This window comes from Wyeomyia smithii, chromosome 1 (assembly GCF_029784165.1).
Source record: "Wyeomyia smithii strain HCP4-BCI-WySm-NY-G18 chromosome 1, ASM2978416v1, whole genome shotgun sequence".
NCBI classification, from domain to species: Eukaryota; Metazoa; Arthropoda; class Insecta; order Diptera; family Culicidae; genus Wyeomyia; species Wyeomyia smithii.
This window is the reverse complement of record NC_073694.1, coordinates 201,649,191-201,668,765: the sequence shown is the minus strand read 5'-3', so window position 1 is coordinate 201,668,765 and position 19,575 is coordinate 201,649,191. Positions and strand designations below refer to the sequence as shown.

At 41.0% G+C, this 19,575-nt stretch overlaps 1 protein-coding gene across 1 annotated transcript; it reads left to right on the top strand.

The window, feature by feature from the left end:
• The first annotated feature begins 7,233 nt into the window (after window positions 1-7,233).
• LOC129730500 (serine protease snake-like) lies at window positions 7,234-10,184 on the top strand. Its single transcript, XM_055689873.1, has 3 exons — window positions 7,234-8,958; window positions 9,018-9,274; window positions 9,541-10,184. Exons 1-3 carry the CDS (start codon window positions 8,726-8,728, stop codon window positions 9,873-9,875), a joined length of 825 nt encoding a protein of 274 aa, XP_055545848.1. The 5' UTR covers window positions 7,234-8,725; the 3' UTR covers window positions 9,876-10,184.
• Window positions 10,185-19,575: the final 9,391 nt, after the last annotated feature.

Here is a 19,575-nt window from a genome sequence, read left to right as displayed (position 1 = left end):
CAGTTTCATCATAATGGGCAACACGATGCCGGTGCCGGTTTGCATCGATGATTCATTCATGTTTGGTTCCAATCGTTCACATTCGATCTGACGAAAAAAAAGCTAGGCTGCAAAGCTTGATCCGGTAATCTTGGGTGGCACAATTAAAAATCTTCACTCGGGCAATTAAATCTATCGGCGATCGGTAGTAAATGTTTTCGGTGACACCTGGTCTGATTACTGAGCGAAGGAATTTTTACTGTTCCCACCCATCATCATCGCCTGCTACGGGTCGGACGCGCAGGCATTCTTCATGCTCGTACTTTGGAATAGGTATTTGAACTTTGCGTGACGTGCAAGTTTTATTGTTTTAACTTTAAAGTGGGGAGAAATTTTTAATACGATCTTAATTTGTTTTTTAGGTGCGATAGAGTGTAAACCATCATTTTTGTTTGTTGAACAAACAATGATGATTGCCCGATGTCATTGAATCTTGTTGCAGAAGTGTATGCCAATACACGGGTGCTTCACTCTGTGTGACTCACGTCAGTGAGTTACGTTGCGAGTATGCTGCGTTAGTGGAGTGTTTACAGTAGGAATGACCTGCGAATATGCAAAATTTCAATTTCATTACAGTTTTTGAGTGCTCTTTTGTGGCCGACCTCGGAACAGGTGAAGTTTCGTGATTTTTCCTTATTCACGCGAATTATATTGCAGTAAAAAAAAATGTTGAAATTAGATTCCAATATGATGACCACTCTCTTGTTTTCTACTGTCATGCCGTCGAAAACCAGACAGTCACACCAGTTCATATAGCGCTAATGATCTTGACCGGCCTTGAATTTTTGCAATGTATAGATGATGAGGTAGAAAGAAATTCCAATTGCGACAGTTTTTTCTCGTGGGGAGCGTAGACGTTATTATTGCTCCTATGCTACTCATGACATGCTTCGAAAAGTTTTTAGAAAATATCTAGCGTTTCGTAGATGGGGGAGTGTAGAAAATTGGGAATATAAACATTCGCAGCCATATCTATTATCATTTCATGAGTAACTTTAGAAAATAAATCGCATCATAGTTCGCGGGATGTGAGTTCGTCATAATGATATATATTCATCGGAAGATTGATGCCTAAGTACAGTGGAATTTGACGCTGCAGAAGATTATGCGCCGACACTTTCGTCGATTCCATGACGTGCAGTATCGGGGGTTGATTCATATGTCGTCGCGGCGGCGAGTTGTAAATTTGTGTAAGATTTCCATTTTTATCAATGAATGAGTTCAGCAATGACTTTCTATTTTATATTATATATTTCATTGAATCACGCTTTGATTTCAAAGTAAATCAATTGACGTAGAATTACGTAGTAGGCAAAATACGGAAGCTAATTTGAATAACCGAATATATCGAAAGCGTCAAAAAAATTGTTTACTTTCAAATGCTTCAAAATTTAGTCAGTTTTCAACGGATTTTCGTAATTCTTACAAGAATTGATTGGAAAATTAGCTGTGCGTCGACGTCGTATATTTCAATTGACCAGAGCTGAATATAAAGCCAAATATCAGGCGAAAACCTCAGTGTCAGTGTAAATCAAACTAAACAACCTCTCAGTAGTCACGTATAAAAGCTAGCATGCAGAAATTTAGTCTTCATTGTCTATCCGATCACTATTGCAAGAGCATAATTTACTGGTAACTGAATCAACCAGCAGCAAGCAGAACAGTCTTCCAAAGCGGATTGACCAACAGAGGAACCTAGTGAAAAGCGCAATGGTGATTGTAGATTTGGATATACACTAATGTCGCTTTTTACGCGGGGGATACGTGCCGCGTAAAAAGAAACCGCGTAAAAAACCGCTTAAATTCCGGAATCCGAGTAAAGAAATTACTGAACCCGCGTAAAAAAAAATAGCGCATAAGTTTCGGAATCCGCGTAAAAAAAGCTTGAAAAAAATCGCGTTGAAAGCGACCTTAGTGTATATCTATCCGACCTCTGATTTTTTGGGAGTTGACCGAGCCATGCTTTCTTTTATATACTGTGTCGGATAAAACATTAAGACCTCTGCCCAAGCGATAAAAGGAAGAGACCCAACTTTGAGAAAAATAATCCAGTCCAGTGCTTCAATGTATTTCACCAGCTTCTGGTAAGTGGTGACCGGTATGGCGTACCAACAAGCTTGGATCCTCTCCCACAGCTGCTGCTTATTCTTCGATTTCTTCGTGTACAACGACCTTTTCATGATCTCCCATAGGTTCTCTATAGGGTTTAAATGCGGTGACTGCGCTAGCCACCCCATTACGTCGACTGTGTTATCTTGGAATCACTTTTTGACGGTCTTATTGCCATTTGCCATTTCAGGGGCATCTCCCACTCGGCGTGTGACAACTTACCTTTCTCCAGAATTTAGGGGTATAGCTGATCCATGATCTTATCTACACAATACAGGGGACCAACTCCTCACGTCTCTGCTTTTCTTCACCGGATCGATCGAATCGAAGTGGTCTTTTGCGAATTTCAACCGCGCTCCGCTCCCGGGGGCTTTACCTTTCTGTCCTCTGCTTCACCAGCCGCCTCTGACCTGTCCGGGAACTCATGGACAAGTTTACTTCGAGACCTTGAAGTGACCTATTCTGGAGGCCTGCGTTATGGCAGAGTAATCCTTCGCGGTAGTTTACCTTGGGCGTTCAGTCGCTTCGGATTTTTTGGGGTTGAGGTTTCAGAAAAAATCAATTGAAACAAGGAACAGGTCCTAAATTTTGTTTCATTTCAACTTTTGACAGCTATCGGTGCGTCTTGCTAAAACGGGTTGCTTCGACTGCGTTAAACATGGTACTTTGATTTTCCTGCATAACAGTGGACTTAATGTTTGCATTAGAGTGGTCGTATTGCTTAATATTATGGATTCAAAACTATGAACGATGTCGAACATTGGAGCGAAAGCATAATGAAGCTGTTAAACAGCAATTAAACTATGAACAATGATTGTGGCTATTACAAACAACGTCCCCTATTATACTCAAAACCGCTTTCGAGAAGTATTTGAAAAAAAAAAAACTCGTTCTGCCTCATCCGTTTGCAGAACTCTCCCTAGTGGAGGCTTACCATGGAAGAGCCTGGAACAAAAGGCTGTTCAGATCCGGCAGGATGATATTTAGGTTTAGATTTTACTTCAAACTGCACAATTCGAACTAAGATTTTTTCTGTTTAGTGTTTTTAGATGAAGTTTCATTTGACAATAGTGGTATTTTGCGTACTCATGGGTCTGCAGGTAAGAACAATAAACTGTTTGGCAAGGGAGGATTTATTGGAAGGCCTAGAGTTTATTGTCTTTGTATAAAAGGTCAGAAGGGCTTGCTAGAATGTTCAGGACCAGAATCTCAGAACCTTGGAAGCAGAGATTGTGAATTCGAGCTATGTCAGCGTTGAAATGCGTATTTGCAAGTGAAAAGTTATAGAAATAAAAAGTGAAGTGAACTAAAAGTGTAGTGTAAAAGCATTTTCTTCGTTAGTATGGCTAAATTGCTTAAAAATGCGGTTATTTCTCTCTACGGGGCCGGATTTAGGTGCTGGGAGGGCCGGGGCAGATATTCTCGTGTAGCCCTCTTTTCTCAAAATATATAGAGGTAAGCAAATTTAAAAATTTAAAATGACTCAACGCTTCGCTATAAAGTGAAGAGCAAAAAAAGGTCTCCACTCAGTCATGAAGACCCAGGACTAGGGGCGCTTTTCGTGTCGGAAGGCCCGGGGCATTTGCACCCTTTGCCCCTCCCTAAATTGGAGCCTGTCTATCGATCCAAAAAATTGCCGCCCCAGAAGATCTGATCTGATCTGGTTTGCCAAATTTATCCGTAGAGTTTTATTCGAATAAAAGTATACAGAAACAAATGAAAAGAAACGAAAACAACTTACATGTGGTCAAATTCTTCAGCGTTCGTGGATTTTCCCTTGATCAACACTCGCAGGTGATTTCATTGCGCTGATGAGGGTTTCGCAGCTTATCTCGAGGACCTCGAGGCAATGCTTTACTATTTTCATCGTTCCATTCAAGTGTTCAAATCTCGATTCTGAAAAAAAAAAAACTATCATTCACACTACAAGGTACGTTCAATTTTGATCCAATAGCGGTGATCTTTCGAGTGAAAGAAATGCGATAAATGCTGAGTAGAATGATATTTCATTGCTTCTCGTACGTGAGCAAGAGCGTTTAAAATATTGTTGGGCCAGAATGACCAAGCCAATCCATGCCCATCCATGTGATCACCGTGTGTCGTTCTGAGCTCATCAGATTATTCAAGAAATGCTCGAGTCATCGCTGCTCCTTTTGCAGCTGGGTCAATCAGCACGTCCTTTACTGAATTCCAAAGAGCACAGGAATTTCTTTGCCTCATCGCTTAATTTATCGAGGGTAATGGTAGTTTCATCAGCCAGATTGGAAGAGCACAATATTATGAAATTCGCTTTCGATGGAGCTCCTTGATGGACTTGATGTTCCATTAGCGTTAGATACGACTTCACAACTTTATGAGCCCAATACTGCTTAGATAAATTCCACACTTTGTCCGTGAACTCACGATCATTTCCTGCTGACAACTCCCAGTGAGCAACGTAAGTTCGGGAACCTTTGTCCTTTGAACTGCTTTTGCCGCTGCTCATCTTCGTCCCTACACGGTTTCTCTCAATGCATGTTCTTTACCGACATCCATTTTCAATTATAATGATGAAATTATTGAATATTCACTTGAAATCACTCATCAAACTATAAAACATTCGTAAGCCCAACGAAACGAAAAATTTAACCAAAACAAAAATAAACAACTTCTTGTCACTTCTGTTCGGGTAGGAATCAAATCTCAGTAGACATCTTTTTTTTTTTTTTAAATAGTTTATTTGACACGGCACGATACAATTTATGTTTAACTGAGCCAAGTACATTTTTTTTTAAATTCTAAATTAGCAGGGAAAAGAGGGAGGCCTTTTCTTTATTCTCGCGGCCGACTACGAGCTAGTGGGGATTTAAGGTGAGAGGAGGGGTGTTACAATTTTGTTTTTAACTATTTTATATTACAGAATGTATTCATTTGTACGTGGCTAACCAGTGATGTTCTATTTGAGCAGTTTTGGTCTGAGGTGTCTGCGTATACATAGAGATGCCGAGTCTTCGTTTTAGTGTCTCCAGCCGGGTGTATCATTCTCTTTCAGTTTGTGACAGAAATTGTATTCTAGCAAATAGATAAAAGAAATCAAATTTTAATGCCAGCATTTTTTATAAACCCGTATAAGTCACGACATCGACAATCCCTAAAAGTACCCCTCCATCGTGTGAGTCTCGATCTCGACGAATAATGTTAAAATCGTGGAAATTGAGTTGATCGTTTGAATTGAGAAAGGTTTCACAGAGCGCAAATGCGTCACAATTGTATGTATTTATTAAATGAGAAAATAGATCGAATTTGGGGATGATACTTCTGCAATTCCACTGTAATACAGTGATAAAATTCCTAACCTCTTTCGCCGTATTAGTCATCGAAAGATATGATAGCTGAAATGAGAGGCCAAGTTGCTGCTAGTTGCATCAAAAAGGTTTTCACTGTAGGAAGAAGGGCAAGAAGAATATTTTGTAGGGGATCTGGTATGTTGAATGTTTTAAATATCCAGTCCACAATATCAGAAAATTTTATGAACCCTGTTTCTTTTTTATCTTCTGATCGAGAAATGGGTGCACGAGGGGTTTTTGGTGCCCCAGGAAGCGGTGGGTACTCCTGGTTTGATTTAAAATTAAAACCGGGAGGTACTTGCTTCGGTTTTTCTTCACCGCTTCCTTTTTGTGTTGGCTTATTGGTCATTCCGATAGGGGTTATCTTGCGACCTTTGCGAGAAAGATTAGGAGAGTTGATCATTCTCCTCTTCCTAGATCCTTCTGGCATGGCATAAGAACACCCTTCGACGGGATCGTCAGATGTACCCTCATCGGTTGGCAAAAAGGAAAAGATGTTTCCTGTCGAGGGTGGCTCAGCACTCTTCAGCATTTTTGCGAAAGAGCGCTTTGATCGTTCCTTGAGGGAACGCTAAATTTTTTCCTCGCGCTGTTTGTACGCGGGACACGCCGAAAGGTCATGCCGAGTTCCCTCGCAGTAAAGACACTTTTCAGTATCCTCACTGCAAGCGGTCTCAGCATGATTGCTTCCGCACTTGCTGCAGCGTGCCTTGTTGCAGCAGTAGGTGGCTGTATGACCTAACTGCTTGCAATTTTGGCAATGCATGACCCGCGGTACGAACAGGCGTACAGTCAGACGAACCCTGTCCAAAGAGATGTAGTTCGGCAGTGCGGATCCGGCGAATGTTACACGGAAGGAATCCGAAGGGAAGAATTTCTTCTTCCCTTCTTCGATGGATACTGAATGCAATTGCTTGACATCCAGTATCTTTACATCTTGAATCAGGGGGTTCTTGAAGCAGCCAACCCCGTGACGCAAAATGTCATCGACATCGAGGCTTCCTTCGGTAACCACACCATCGATCTCCACGTCCTTGGCAGGGATGTACACGCGGTACTCTCTCGTGAAGAGCTCGTAGCTAGCAATTGCGTTTGCTTGCTTCAAGCTACTCACAACAACTCGCAGTTTGTTCGGTCTAACCTTTGTAATTTCGGTTACGTCCGAAAACTGTTTTGCCAGGTCCTTGCCGATTTGAATAATATTTAGAGGCTTCTTTATGGGCCTGAAGTAAACTACGAACGGACCTTTCGAAGCATTTGGGTAAGCTTTCACCCGTGTTGCCGGTACCCTTGGTACGGGGCTAGGTAGCGGGGAAGGTAGAGGGGAATTGATAGGGGAGATCTCAATCTCTTCCCCATTTGTTTCCACATCCAGGAATAGTTGCACCTGCATGTCGTCCATTTTGCGGTAGCGTTACGCTCTATCGCACACAAACGATAAATATTAGAATGGGGGGGGGGGGGGGGGGGGGTTATCAAGTAGTTGCTATTAAATTTTAAAAAGAATTTTTCAAACTACAATGGATCAAAATAAATAAAAGGCAGTAATACTAATACTAATAACAATAGTAATAATAATAATGATAATAATAATAATAATAATAATAATAAAAATAATAATAATAATAATAATAATAATAATAATAATAATAATAATAATAATAATAATTATAATAATAACAATAATAATAATACTATTAATAATAATGATAAAAATTCTAAAGTGAATACTTCACCGAACGTCTAAGTCACGACCTCACGGCTGATAGTAGGATTAATCGAGAACAAACAATGACGATCCAGCTTCGTGTTGTGACACAGTGGCCGTATCCTACACGCGACCTTGTAGATGCCACTTGTAGTTAACTTCCACTCGCTCGATCGAATGATGGTCCGTGCTGCTAGCGGGGTAACAGCGGTGCGGGAGAATTATTCTTGCTGATATATCAGCTGCGTATCAGATCACTGGCGGGGTAGCCTGCCCCTACCAGTGTGCAGAAGATGTTTCTGCCGATAAACTGCCGGCTGTTGTTATCGCGAAGCACAAGAACTAATCGACAAAAAAAACACCCGTACGATAACTCGTGTATTGTTATTTTGCGAACTCAAACGGAGATGAACAATTTGCGTCTAATCGAGACGAAAGCAAAACAACGAATGCAGTAGACATCTGTTAGTTGGAATTCCTAATATTTTTTAATTTTTCTTGGCAATCAAAATCTGATAAACTTTCAAATATAATCAATTTATAATGTTTGCACAATTGAATTGAATTGTTCGAAAAAAATATTGAAAGTACGATTCAACTACACAAGTACTTTTTTTTTTAATTCAAAGACCTGAATATCAGGAGAGAATGGTAACAATGAAGAGAGCAGTGTGTGAGCATATTTTGACAGGACAAAATAGTTTTACTGTGAGCCTATAGGAGTAAAATGCGCAATATATTATTCCATAGTAAGTCACCGTTTTTTTTTATTCCAACCTAATTTGAAAACTAGCAATATTTTATTTGATAGAGTGACAGAAAAGGTACTTAAAATGGTATTGATAATATTTGGACAGATATGACAAGTCGCATGATTTGTATTTGATACGAGAAGGAAATTTTTAAATACAATCGATGGGACAATAAGTGGTTCGAAAAAAACAACAATGCACTACTTGTGTTCAACATTGTTGTCGTCTCCGAACGCGTCGTAGTTTTGACGTCATTCTGATAAGTAGGTACAAAATATGGGAACCGCCACCCCCGCTGCGGCAGAAGATCAAGTTCGCCGTTTCGTCGCGTGTTGGGGTCAGTTCATAGCACAACAAAACAAAAAAAAAGCAAAACAGATGTCGATTGAAACGAGCAATAAAAAAAGCACAAATCGAAACACCATCAAATCAAATGGTGGGAATTCTCGCTTCGGTGGTCACTATCATCGGTTCGAGCGAGCGAACTTTCGGCGCGATTGATTATGGCAGCAGTAGCAAATTCTTACAATTCCTATGTAGAGTATACGAGAGCGGACATCATCTCTGCTGGGCTTCTCGAAAGGGTGGGAGCGGCCGAGGTGGCGAAACGGCGCGAAGTGAACACCAACTAGAAAAGCTTGTGAACAGCGCCTTACAGCAGCCCGAGCGCCAAAACGTGAATCATTCCAAGTTGGTAATTTGTCGAGTACTGAAGCGTTTCAAAAATCATCCAGCAAGCGTTTGCCCTTGGTACCTACCGGTGGAAAAAAAAAGAATTGTAAAAGATCAGGATGTCGGCTGCATTCTTGCATTGGTTACTTCTGCTGGCTGTAAACGTGTGTGAAAGTTTTCTCATGATGGAGTACCTGGTAGGAGGGTGGAAAGCCAACCAGGGACAGTTTCCTCATATGGCGATACTTGGGCGCCTAAAAAGCGATGACTCGTTAGAGTGGTTCTGTGGTGGATCACTAATTTCGGCCCAATTTGTGCTTACCGCGGCCCACTGTGCCAATAGTCAGATGTTGTAAGTAGCAAACACCCGGATCTGGAAGAATATCCTTCACGTGTGTTATCCGATTGCAGGGATCCCCCGCGACTGGTGCGTCTTGGTGAGTTCGATCTGAGCACGGATGACGATGGTGAGCATCAGGATGTGGCAATTTCCCGCATCGTGCATCATCCGGCTTACAACGGTGTTCGGGCTTACAACGATATTGCACTGATCCAGTTGAATCGGACCGTGGCCTTCAGCCACATTATTCAACCTGCTTGCTTGTGGCAACTTCAATCACTACCAGATGAGCGACCGAACGCGATCGGTTGGGGACAGCTGGGCTACAGTAAGTAGTGGTAGGATCCCGAAATATTTTCCGGCCCCACTGCCTCCTAATTAGTAAAAACGAGCAATCAGTCGAAAGAGTACGCTTGAGCTTTGATGTCCTCATTACGTAGCTAGTGCCGACAAACGTACATTGTTGCATGTTACGTCACCAAAGTTCAAACATTCTTTGATCTGAATAGTGTTTGAGATTGCTCTAAACCCGGAGGCAACAATTTATTATGATTTTTCATTCTGAATTGACTCATCGTACTTCCTTTTTTTCAGATGGTAACCAACCGGCAGAACTGCACCAGGTAGATCTACCACTAGTCGACCAGAGCGAATGTAATTGGCTGCTGTCCAGGCCGCGCACTCGGCGACTTCCACTGGGCGTACTACCGTCGCAAATTTGTGCCGGTGAGCTGGACGGTGGCAAGGACACCTGCGAAGGCGATTCCGGTGGGCCGCTTCAGGTACGCTCGAAAAATATGAGCTGTCAGTACGACATCGTTGGAATCACCTCGATCGGCGGAGTCTGTGGAACTGCACGGAAGCCAGGTGTTTACACGCGCGTTTCCTACTTTCTCCAGTGGATTGAGTCAATTATGGGGACGAAATAAAACGCTCGTAATATTTAAATCTTTGCCTGTTTTTATTGTTATATATTGTCTGAAAAACATTCGCATGTATAACAATGTATGTATTTGACTGTGTGCATATAAATATAAATATATGCTAATTTTTCGTTGTCCTCTTTTTAGATTTAGCTTTTGGTTATACCTGCAAGTGATTTGTCCCTCAGATTTCTTTTTTTCATGTATAGTTTATTTATTAAAACCTTCCATTGATTTCAAGTAAAAGATTTCAATATAGTAATAATGAGATAAGGTAAAACGATGATCATTATTATATAAGTTTAATCAGATTGGCCATGCATAGTTCCAGATTGTCTTCAAATTAACACTAGAGTCGAACTAAAGGAGCAAAATAACATTCCGTATTCGGAAACTCTTTTGTGATGTTCGATGAATTTTTTTTGCAATAATGAATTTTTTTTGCAGTATTTAGCTTATTGGTTTTAAATAATAATAAACGACAAACCCCTCTTTCCCTTTAACCACATCGTTGACATACAGCAAAACCACTATCACAAAAAAAACGCGCTTCATATTCGCAAACCTGTATAAAAATTTGTAAGCCTCTCGAGGTAGCAAGTCTTTATTAAGAATAAACTTTTTTCAATCTTTCAATCATCCAATTTCAATAATTTATTCTTGAGGACAATTTCCAATGAAGGATATATCCCTACTGCTTAAAATAGTAAGCTCCACAAGGACATAATACATTTTATTCCTTCGCGATTCACCTACGTGGAAACTTGCTTTAACCATTTCCTAACATCACTCTCAGTAACTCGAACACTGAATGGTTAGAAAAAAAAAACACAGTTCAGTGTTTTCACCATGGCTGATTCGGAGCAGTTCTGATGTGAATGAAAAAAGGTGAGCCACTTTTATTTTATTATTATTTGGTCGGCGGGTCTTAGTATCCGTCGCTCGAAAACTCCGAGCACTCGCAGGTCCTCTTCAAGCGTTGTCCACGTTTCATGCCCGTAGAGGACAACCGGTCCTTTGAGCGTTCTGTACAGGTTACACTTCGTACGGGGGTCGACCAGACGACCGCAATTGCCTGTGGAGCCCATAGGCTAGTATCATTGTTCTCAGTTTCCATTGAGCCAAGATAGACAAACTCGTCGGCTACCTCGAACTCATCCCCGTCGATCGTATCGCTACCACAGAGAACAGACATTCTTTAAAACTTGAAAATCGTGTGTAAAAATTTGAATCAAAATACGTTGAAACACTAGCGACATCTGTCTCGTGGGGCCCCAGGCGCACTGCATAAATGTATCCATATCGATATTTTGTCGATATCAGAGCTTGGTTTGTTAGTGACACGAGCGCCTCGTAGCGGGAGCATTGCTACTTGCGTTGAAATGACGGTTTCAAGTTTTAACACATTCTTCGAAAATTAGATGAACGTCTGTTCCCTGTGTTACTACAGCCTAGATGTTTTTGGTCGGCTTCGGTTCCGTCGGCCAGCTGCTAGCTTTTATCAGTCTAATCAACTTTCCTGGAAAGCCATTTTCATTTATGACCTTCCAAAGCTCTTCCCGGTCGATAGTGTCATACGCGGCTTTGAAGTCGATGAATAGGGTGTGCGCAGGGGTATTTATTCATGGCATTTCTAGAGGATCGGCCGTATAGTAGAGATTGGTCCATTATAGATCGTCCTTCCAAGAAGTCGGCCTGATAACTTCCTACAAATCTGTTAGCTAGCGGTTGGAGTCGGCGGAAAATGATTTGGGAAAGCACTTTGTAGGCGGCATTCAAGACGCTGATTGCACTATAGTTCCCACAGTCCAATTTGTCACTCTCCTTATAATTAGAGCAGATAACCCCATATTTTAAATCCTTCGGTAGCTGTTCTGTATCCCAAATTCTTGCAATTAGCCGGTGCAAACAGGTGGCCAGCTTTTCCATTTTTATACGTTACGCTCCAAGGCCAACCTTGCCAGCCGATTTGTTGTTTTTCAGCTGCTTGATGGAATCCTTAACTTCGGCCTTTGTTGAGTCTGGCACGCCTTCTACGTTTGTCGCACCGACGGGATCGCTTACTCTGCCGCCATGGTCCTCTGCCTGTGCGCCATTCAGGTGTTCGTCAAAGTGCTGCCTCCACCTTTCGGTCACCTCACGATAGGCGGTCAGAATACTACCATCTCTATCCCGGCACATTTCCGCTGGCGGCACAAAGCCTCTTTCGCGTTTCTTGAGAATGATGCAGCTGTTCCAGCTCTGCATACTTCTCATCCTCCTCCTTCAGGCGGCGCTTTTTCTCCCAGAAGATTTCACTGCATCTTCTTCAGTCTGTGTCTTTCTACATTCTGACGAGTTGCACTACGCATCTTAGCCGCCCGTGCAGTGTTCTCCTCATCCATCACTCTCCTACATTGGCTGTTGATGGCTGTTTTGATGGTGTTCTAATCGTCCTCGAGATGAGCTTCCCCTAACTGATCCTCTTCCGGCAGAGCAGCTTTGAGCGAATGCGCGTTGTTTTCGGCGACGGTGGTCTGCTTCAGTTGGGCGAGATCTAACCGGGGCGGGCGTCGGCACCGAATGTTGTTAACAACGGAGAGTTCTGGGCGCATCTTAACCATCACCAGGTAGTAGTCTGAGTCGACGTTAATGCTCCTATAGGATCTGACCTCGATAATGTCTGGGAATTGCCGACAATCAATCAGAATTTGATGGATCTGTGTTTCCCCGGGCAGGAGAGGATAACAAAATCATAACTCATCAATAACATATTTAGTTATGAGGACTTATCGTGTTATTCGAAAGATATTCACGTTTCAAACGTGCATATGAAAATATCATAAAATTTTGATATCATATCTCGCTGAAGGCGTAGCTGTTTGAGATGATTTAAAAATATCGGATTAAAAGTAAGTTTTTGAGTAAAAATTGTTCGATATTGATTATTTGTAATGTATCAGTTATGCATTCAGTGTTCAATAAGTTGAAAATATCTGAATCGGTCATTTTCGTGATTTTTAATGCAAATTCTTGGTTTGTTATTAAAATATCAAGCTTTGTTATTCATATAGTTTCGGAGGAACAATATTTTGGTATTATTTTTTGTTATTTTACCAACTATGTAAACCATATTAAGATCAAAATGAGGGGTAGTCTGTCTGCCTCTACGGGTTAATGGTGCGAGTTACCCTAACAGCTCAAAAATACATAAACATGAAAACTTCTCTGTTGAAGGAAACTCCGTCAAGATTGAAACCAATTAATATAAAAAAAGATCAAAATGAGGTGTATTTCCAATATCTGGTTGTGATATTATAATGATATTTTGTCCTGCACGGGTCTGTCTGATTTGGTGACTTTTGTATAAGAGGTTGTGCTGGAAGCAGGTACTACGCACGGCCATGTTCTTGGAGGCGGCAAAATCGATAAGTCTTAGGCCCATTTCGTTGGTCAGCTGGTACGCGCTGAACCTTCCAATCACCGGTTTGTATTCATCCTCCTGGCCGACCTGAGCGTTGAATACCCAGATGACGATCTCGATATCATGTTTTGGGTAGTGGTCGTACTCACGCTTCAACAGCGCGGTTGGTTGTCCCGTCCTTCCCTTGGTTGCTCGTATCGCAGCGTGCGCCGCGTGGAGGGTGACTGGATATGAGGCTAAGGACCACGTGTGGGGTCTATGTTATTCTTGTCAGTGTATTGGCACCGATTGGTACGCATAGTCCAACCGTTTATCAGCTATACAGCAATACCATTATTACAAAAACACCCCACATACTCGTGAACCTGCATCAAAATTTGCTGCTTACCGTCTGTTGCAACATTCCCCGTACTCGTAAATATGTATGGGTTCATCCACAAATTACGTGAGGGTTCATGAGCATGAGCATGAGCATGATTGACCGCCCGCGGTTGCTACTCCGTTATTGCCAGATCAGCTGTAATTACACAGAGAACCAATAGATGATGCTTGGGATTAACATTCATCCTCAATGTGTAAAAACTGGTGACCTTAATCTTTATATTAGGCAATACCAGCGCCGGCCGCATCCGAATGCAGGTTAAAGAAGGAGTGTGTATAGGAATATGTTGACGTGATACTCGCTTTATAGGAAGCCGAGAACACCTCTGCACTTCCACGAGAAATCACTGGGATGTTGGAGAAAAGGGTAAGGTTTGCAGGAGGTTTCGTTTTGGTAAACGATGCGCTGAGTTCTAATACCGGGTTCATAATACCAAATATCGCGCGTACGAGTTCATTATATCTTTTACGGAAATCATAACGCGATCCGAACTCATTTCGGTTGATGATGTAACACCGCAAAAATAAAGCGCACGCAAGGATACCGGACCTATAACCTAATCAAGACAGACTCAAATATTCGCAGATCTGTTTATGAAGTCATTATGCAACTACCGAAACGTTTCTCTCATTGATTTATCTCAGCTGACTACACAATGTTACGAGCTAACCATATGCATTAACCAAAAACAAGAAAAAAGTAAATATATAGGCCCTCAACACATACTGCAAGCGGTCAGCAAGAGAACTTCAAAAACGGCCTATTTGCTTGGCCATCGCCGTTTGAAACGAACGAAAAAAGAAAGAAAAAGAAAAAAAAGGATGTGTGCGTATAATCCTGATAATAATTGCAAATAATTGCGATATTTGGTGGCGATTAATTACGATGTTTTGTCGCGATTAATTATTTACGATATTTATCGAACGAACGGAACCTACTCCGAATCACTGCGTGCTGGAATAGAACCTACGGGTGGACAGTCTGCGAATAAATGGTTTGGTACACCTCGGAAGTCACAACACACCGAAAATCCATATTCGAGCAAAGCTCACATGGGCCGAAAACACGTTTACCCCGGAAAGTTATGCGCGACCGCTCTATTCCCTCTTACCAACGCATACGCGGAGACACGGTATTTCGCGTTGATTACCACTTACTTCTTGAATAATGAAGCGAAGATACCTACTGAGTATGAAAAACTGGCAAAGTTTCATGCATTCATAGCTAGAAAATTTAAAAAAATGCAAATATGCATATCTAACAAGACCGAGTACTAATTAGATTCAACAAAATGCCAAAATAATCGCAATCAAAATTTATTTGCCATGCTAACCGACAAGATTTCTACTTAATTAAATTAAAAATTGTCTATGTGTTTCAGTATTTACTCAAAAGCTAGAAAAATCATAAAACAAGGACATAAAACTGCTCAAAATGAAAGCAGAGAGAAAAAAAAACATTGGTTCCCTTTTGCCATGCAAATCAAACAAAAAACACAGGCAAAACGTCGCCAACACCAACCCGGTGGCATCGGTCTTGTTTCCTGAAGCTGCCGTGAAAGACAGTGGCGCTAGTCTCATTTATGTTCTTGAAGGTTTGTTCACACAGCAGTGTAAGCGTGACGAGCAAAGCATAATATATGTTGTAGAGAGTTATGCGGCTTGAATCAATTTAAATATTATTAAATAGCTTGGCTTAGCTTTGTAAATTTGAAACACACAGGCATTGATACGCTTTCTCTTTTACACATACATTGAGATGGTATTCTTTAAGTCATCGCACGTTTGCCAGCTACCTGCAAGAAACACCGCCATTCGCAATCGGCAAGAGCAAACGTTGTGTACATTCTATAACAATGCAACGCATTTATTTTGAAGTAGAATACTTCTCTCAGGAAGTTCGGCTATATAGGGATGTGAAATGAAAATCTAAAACCGAAAAAAGTGAAAAATATGTCCAATTTCAAATGCTAATAAATCGGTTAGTATTCGATGGATTTTCTTCGTTCTTGCAGCAATAGATGGGAAAATCTTCTAAGATTCTTCCCAAATGCAGATAATTGTAATTTTATTTTTCAAACTATTGTAATATTGACAATAGTCAAGCCTTGTCAAAACGAAAACTTCGGCCTCTGATTGGTCGTTATTTGATTGCTTCTCAAGCACGGTCGACAGAATCATAGACCTTGCCATTTGAAATGTGCTATTTGGCCTATATAAGAGCCTGTTTCACCCGAAGCTGCTCATTTTAATTCTAGACTGCAACAATAGCAGTCCTCCCTTAGCAGCAGCAGTGGATACAACAACAGTAGCAGTGCAGCGGACAACGGCCACAGCTGTGGTATGGCAACGGATAGCGGAGCGCGTCTCAGCATCGATAGCAGGACCAGCTGATGCAGGGCAGCCAATACCAATGGCAACGGAAGCGTCCACTACTGTGACAACGGGGATAGCGCAGCGGTTGACGTTGGTCTCAGCATCTATATAAGCAGGGCCAGCTGATGCAGTGTGGCATTTTAGTGAAATGCTGTCTCTGAGCGATAGCAGGCACAATAGCAAATGCATCCTTTTCATTTTCATTAAAAAGAACGTTCTGGAAAGCTTTTCAGTGTTTATTTTCCACCAATGAATACTTTATTCGCACTGCCAGTGATAACGCAAAGATGTGATCGGCATCTTATCAAACATTGAATTAAACAACAAATTGTCCTTTTCAGCATGAAATAAAAACCTAACTGAAGAGTTAATATTTTCTCTTAAATCAATTTTCACTTTCAGGAAATTTGGAACATCTATATTTGGCTTCATCTCCGTGTCTTAGAACGTACTGAATTATTTTTTCCTTCAGTCATGAGTACAACATCCGAAAAGCTTTCATTATCAGCATAAAAATTTATTTTTCGCATAATCAAAATTCAAAAATTATCAAGTCCAAATCATGCCAAGCAACTATATTATTGAGAATGGTCAATTCTTGTTGAAGCGCGAAATTTGACTGATCTGATTAGTCGTTAATATATTGCTTCCCAAGCACGGCCGACAGAATCATATACCTTGTCATTTTAAATTTGCTATTTGTCTGTATAAGAGTAAGGATGGGAATCATCGACTGAAATGGCTATCGATAGTTATCGATGATTTCCTACTACTATCGATAGGTTTTTCATCCCTATATAAGAGCCTGTTTTAATCGAAGCCGCTCATAATAGTTCTAGACAGCGACAACAGCGGTCTTCCCTTAGCAGCAGCAGTAGCAGTGTAGTGGATACCAGGCGGATAGCGGCCACAGCTGTGGCATGGCAATGGATAGTGCACTAGTTGCAGCGGATCTCAGCATCGATAGCAGCTGGGTCAGCTGATGCAGCGACAGCGGATACCAATAGCGGCGTATAGCGGCCAAAACATTAACATGGCTACGGATAGCGTAGCAGTTGCAGCGGGTTAAGCATCGATAGCAGCTGATGCAGTGAGGCACTTTAGTGAAATGCAGTCTCTGTGCGATGGCGGGCACTAGTAAATGCATTCAATGAAAAGTTGACTCGTTTTGACAACACATGAGCCGTCTAGTTTTGAATGTTAAATCAGCTTTCCACTGTTTGATAAGTGATAACGCCAAGATGTGATCGGTATCTTATCCGATATTGAATTGGACAACAAATTAAAAAATGACTGACACGCAAGCAGCCGGGTTTTCTTGTAAAAGTATTCTACTTCATCCTTGCGGTCGTGGCTTTGCACACAACCCTCCTGTGATTTTTTGTTTTATCAAGTAAACCTCTCGACGTTATGTGTAATAAACATATCATCCGAAAACAACACGTAAGTACACTGCCGCTGAACACCGACACTGTGTGCACGTATGAACAATGCTCTTGTTTCGATGAATCAGCTGTCAAATTGCATGTGAAATTGATCCAGTGATCCAGCTAATGCTGGCTTCACTTATGTTGTACGTAAACGTCAGTGATGCCACCGGGTTGACCAACACTAATACTTATCCTTTAATTCCCGCGTCCTCTCTGAACTATCATGCTAGTGCGAGAAAGTGCCGCACGCAAGAGCAACGGTCATCCTGCACTCGCACTTCTCTCGCTTTTCCTTGTTCACCTTGCACTTACTCACACACACACTTATGACAAGGCAAGGGCTAGCGGGAAACGTGCTCCGCCACCGAAATAGGTATGCAGCTCTCACAAATTAGCCACAAAATTGCACGAATCTTTCACGGATTTCAACATTGACGTCACTCTCACCGATAATACGAAACCGCCACATTTCGTATTACCTTTTACTACCACCCTTTGCACTTAAAATATAACGATTACGCGACGGGAAGGCTAAATAAAATACGTCGACATTATTGCACTATCCCCAACCGTACTCGACAATCCTCGGAACACTTCATCGCGATTCAAATCAAACACTCGGAATTCACACCGAAACAACAGCGGCCTTCATTCAATAAACGTGGACACATCACTTTTCCAAATAGAAAATATATAACTTATAAAAACTTGAAAAAACGATGAAAAATTCCGACGAGAAGCATTTTCACGTCCGTTCTTGATCACAGCTTGCTTCGATCTCATCCACAAATTACGTGAGGGTTCACAAGAAAATTTTTTTTTAACATTTTAACCTTGGAAAGATATTATTCTTGCAGGTAATGCAAGCGGCTCAGCACAGCTTTTAAAGAAGAGCGGTGGCAGACAATGATTTCCAGCACCGTCGATTGAATGCAGTATATTTGCGAAACGTAATGAAAAAATCAGTTTTTAGTGTAATAGTGCTCTCTCATAAAGAAAATAGTTTAATTTTAACGGCCTTCTTGCATGTGCTTGAAGTGAAAAACCATCGATTTACGATTATGGCTTAAAATAGTGAATGAAATGTATTCATTACTTAGTCAATTAATGAACTCCAATAATAATAATTGATCAAAACACGAACACGTGGTTTAGGAACAGTCCCGAAAGTGTAACGTTCAATATAGCCTTGCTTTACTGGGTCGATATATACTATAGTCCAGTGGTTCCCAACCGAGAGTCCGCGCAAGGGGCCGCGAAGCTCATGGTAAATTTGACAGGTAATTAAAATTCCTTGCCAGGTGACTCTGTAGAAGCGGATTTTCAACTCTTCTGCGTATTACGGGAACCAGATTGAGTTGTACCCAAAGCCGTAGCTATTTCATTTAGCGTGGGGGTAGAGAAATTGTGTATGATTAAACGTTTTCTATACAGTAAGCAGCTCGATGCAGCTGTAACAATATAATAATTGTGCAACCATTTTTTTGCATTGGTTTCTATGTATAATCTTATGTATTTTGATGCGAAACACATTTCCCCGAGTTTGGACCCATTTCACCTTAAGGGGCAACGATGACGTCATTTTGAATTTTTGAGAAATCAGAAGTGTTAGTTGTGTTTTCGACGCCATTTTATTTTGAAGCCAAATCTCAAAATTCTAATTCTAAAATTCTAATTTTCTTACCCATCTTTAAAAAAAACCTTCAAACTTCAAAACGATGATTTTACAAAAACAGTTTTGACATGGTTGTACTATATTTTACAAAGCAAAATAATATCAAGAATGTAGAGAATTATTGGATCCGCTGATTGTCCGATATAAGATCTGTTTTTTTTAAGATGGATAAGAAAACAAGCTCTTAGAATTTTGATATGTTGCTTTCTTAAAAAGGTGTCCAAAAAACCTTTAAAATTTCCGATTTCTCAAAAATTTAAAATGGTGCCATTGTTGCTCCTTAAGGTGAAACAGGTTCAAACGAGACGAAATTTGTTTTTATATCAAAATACATCAATTAATCATTCGTAGAAGCCAAGGCAAAAAAATGTTGCACTGTGTAATAAGGAGGTGAGACGATCCACATGAAGAGACAGGATGTTCTATTGCGAATAAATTGAA